This window comes from Pinus tabuliformis, chromosome 2_2 (assembly GCF_031772625.1).
Source record: "Pinus tabuliformis cultivar Carrire ecotype Pingquan chromosome 2_2, CPIR1, whole genome shotgun sequence".
Lineage (NCBI taxonomy): Eukaryota > Viridiplantae > Streptophyta > Pinopsida > Pinales > Pinaceae > Pinus > Pinus tabuliformis.
In genome coordinates, this window is record NC_142300.1 from 355,091,876 (window position 1) to 355,095,374 (window position 3,499).

The window sequence follows — 3,499 nt, forward strand, 5'->3', positions numbered from 1 at the left end:
CACACACACACATACATCACGAAATTAAATTGCTTCAAATTGCTAAATATTAAATTATCAATCTAAATGTTAAAAAGCTTGTGAGATGAATCCACCATATGTGGAGGATCAAAGAATCTACCTAAGAGATTAAAAAAAAATACATACACCATATCAATACCTACCAGAACTACAACTTCATGATTACAATATCTCACTTTCTCAGAATGTTCATGTATTCATAGCCTGTTCAATTCAATGGAAGAGGATAGGGATAGATATAACTACAAGTGAAAATCAAGTAAAATATAAGGTTACTTCAATAAAAAAATATAAAAAATATATATTGGATGAAGGCAGATGAGGAGGATGAAGACTCGGATAGGGCTTTTGGGTACTGCATGTTACTGCAGATAACCATGGAAGGTCACCGGTAACCCTGTTTCACGTCTCCTGCAATGCTTTGTACTTTACCTTATCTCCATTCTGCTCACCGTTAACTTGATTATGACTTGTCGGGGCTTTGGGGGATTTATTACTGTTCGCATTTATTACCCAGCCGTTACCTATCGACGATCTGTTCTCCCTGTCCCTGGTTGTCCGTTTCCGGGATTTGGTTTTTACTCTCCGTTTCTCCAACATTCTCAAGGTGTCCTCCGTTTCAAGGAGCAGCTGTCATCATGGATGACCTCGATGCCATTGATTACTCTAAAGACCCGCTGGAGGGGGTATCCATCTGGCGCTCCACGTATTCCGCATCTAAAGGTATGTATAGCTCTGGCCTCTCCAGAAGTTATCCTTCATACTCCTTTGCGGAACCATCATGGTCACAGTCTGTGGTTCTCCCGGATGACCCGCCTACTTGGCCATCGCTTTCTACCCCCCCACATTCCCCGGCTACCCTCGGTTTTGTCACTGACTGTCTAAACCCTAACCCTGGTTTGGACCTCCATGTATCTGGAGTGCCAGCCTGACAGTTTATCCCCCCATCGGTGACCATCAGATCTACCGGTTTTCCCCTCAAGCCTCATCTGCTCCACCTTCTAGCAACTTTACCACCGTTCCACCTCTCACCGGTTCTTTTCCTACCTCCGTTGGAAACCCTAACCCTTCCTCGTCTAACCCTAACCCTCCCCTGCGGTTTCAGGCCCTCTTCCAAGTCGGGTACAGCACCAGCCACCTCATCAGGGGTCTAAGAAGAAGTACAAGTGTTACAAGTCCAAGGCAGACGATATCTTTCTCAGATTAGAAGAGGACATTCAGTGGGGAGAGACTATGGATTTCGCTGACAGAGTCTTGGTCGGGCGCATCAGAGAACAAAATTACATGGCTGCCCGTTTGAAAACTTGGGATTCCGAGGTTTGGGGTCATCATCTGGTGGACATCCCCTTCGTGCAGACTTTCGTGAGGGGATGGTTCGCACTGAGATTTGCCCATGCTGATCATACCAACTGGGTTTTGTCCTCCTACTGGCATTTTGAACATGCCTCGGTTCTCCTGAAGCGCTGGACACCTCTTTTTGATCCAAAGACTGAGAAAATTGGTATCGGACTAGTATGGATTCAGCTCCCAGGTCTCCCTTTGCAATATTGGTCTGAGGACATCTTCAGGCGGATTGGTAACGCCATAGGCTCCTACATGGAATATGATAAGTCCTATCAATACACGAGCATGATGGCATATGCTCGGATTCTTATCAATCTTGATACTCGGGGCGGCTTACAGGAGTACATCACTATACAGTGGAGGGACACATCCCGCAAGCAAATCACGATTACGAAGGCATTCCATATCAATGTCGTAGATGCCACAAAGTGGGGCACTTATTCAAGGATTTCCCCCTCTTGCATAAGATCAGGGGTACTGAACAGAGTTTGGAGACGGAGCAGCCCAGAGGAAACCCTTCTCGGCCCGATAAAGATATTGAACCAGAGAAGATTGACAAGGATGCAGAGGACACCCGGGGAACACCTGATAAAGTGGGCACTGATAAGGGTCACACTGTTACAAACCCTTCATCGCCTCCCCCTCCAGCGTGTACCAGTCCAGCAAAGGAGGACATCTCGCAGTCGGGTATGTTATCTACATCCTCCTCTCTCTTTTCTCCTGTATCTGGCATATCTGAAGCTCTTGCATCCCATTCATACAATATTACATCTCCTCCTACTTTATCATCTTCGATCTCCTCAATTTTATTTAGATCTCAGGGACATGCTCCTCCCTCCTCTCTTCACTGCTCTCTTCCCCTTCCCCCTCCCATCACTGCCCCCAGCATCCCATCTCTATCATCATCCTCCCTTCACTTTCCATCCCCTCCCCCTCTGTATCCCCTCGGTACTCTCTCCATTCCAGATCGAAGGATAGAGGACATGACGCGATTGGTCTGGACCCTGAGATTACCCCTGCCTCCCATAAACCCTCCAGGGGTCGCCCATCTCATCTCACTAAAGCCAGACACACTGCGGGTGAAGAAGTTGCCCTCGGGTGACAACAAACCATTGATAGGGCCCTTAGAGCTAGGAATGGCCCTCTGCCTCACCCTCCATGAAGTTTCTATCCTACAATTGCAGAGGGTTTGCTAGCCCTCCTAAAAAACTAGCACTCAGAAGATTGCTCACTTCGACTCAGCTGGACATTATTTTCTTACAAGAAACTCTTTGTTCGGCTGATTCTCTTATTCCTACTCTTAATTCTTGGTTGCCGAATTGGACTTTCCACGCCCTGGACATGTCTGGGAGATCTGGGGGTATTGCTATTGGTTTATACAACAAGACTATGGAGCTCAGGAACATTTGGGGAGGTAGGGGTTTTATAGGTATGGATATATATGCCCACACATTAGAGTCTGAAGTTCGTATTATGAATGTATATGGTCCATGTGTGGATAGGGAAAACTTTTGGAGAACCCTTCTGGACTCAGAATTCCTACAGGCAGACAACATCATTCTTGGAGGGGATTTAAATTTCTCGTTGGGGTACAGTGAATCTTGGGGACACTCGGCCCAAGTAGATGGCCTAACAGACACTATCTCTACCTTACTAGAGGAGCATCAGTGGGTAGACATTCCATCTGCCAGGATTCAGTATACTTGGACAAACAATCGTAGTGGAGACCACAGCCTGGCAAGGAGACTTGACAGATTTCTCATTAAAGAAGCTTTCTTAAGCTCTCATCCTCATATTCGATAGTGGGTTGGTACTGGAGGTATTTCTGATCATCGGCCAATATACTTGGAATTGGCCGATACAAACCTGAGAATTAAAAGCCCCTTCAAATTCAACGCCTCTTGGCTCAAGGATCCTTCTTACATTCAAATGGTCACTGATTACTGGCAAACCAACCCTATACTGGAACGCGAGGATCATACAGAAGGTTTTATCAAGAAATTGACAGAACTTAAGAGGATCTCCAAAATTTGGGCTCACCAGAAACGAAAGAATGATGACAACACCCTGAGGGAGGCAGAGTTGGCCATTGCCACACATGAGGATACTTCCAATGGCACTTTCCTATCACAAG

At 46.3% G+C, this 3,499-nt stretch overlaps 1 protein-coding gene across 1 annotated transcript; it reads left to right on the top strand.

Annotated features, from left to right (window-relative positions):
- The first annotated feature begins 1,254 nt into the window (after positions 1-1,254).
- LOC149192715 (uncharacterized) lies at positions 1,255-3,168 on the top strand. The gene is made up of 3 exons (XM_089407068.1): positions 1,255-1,597; positions 1,705-2,052; positions 2,630-3,168. Exons 1-3 carry the CDS (start codon positions 1,255-1,257, stop codon positions 3,166-3,168), a joined length of 1,230 nt encoding a protein of 409 aa, XP_089263194.1.
- The last annotated feature ends 331 nt before the right edge of the window (positions 3,169-3,499 follow it).

Bases quoted from the DNA above. Each gene is read 5' to 3' on its own strand.
- LOC149192715 (XM_089407068.1), top strand. From the start codon at position 1,255: ATGGATTTCGCTGACAGAGTCTTGGTCGGGCGCATCAGAGAACAAAAT. The intron at 1,598-1,704 runs GTAACGCCATAG...GGCGGCTTACAG, and splicing joins GGACATCTTCAGGCGGATTG to GAGTACATCACTATACAGTG. The intron at 2,053-2,629 runs GTATGTTATCTA...TTTTCTTACAAG, and splicing joins GGAGGACATCTCGCAGTCGG to AAACTCTTTGTTCGGCTGAT.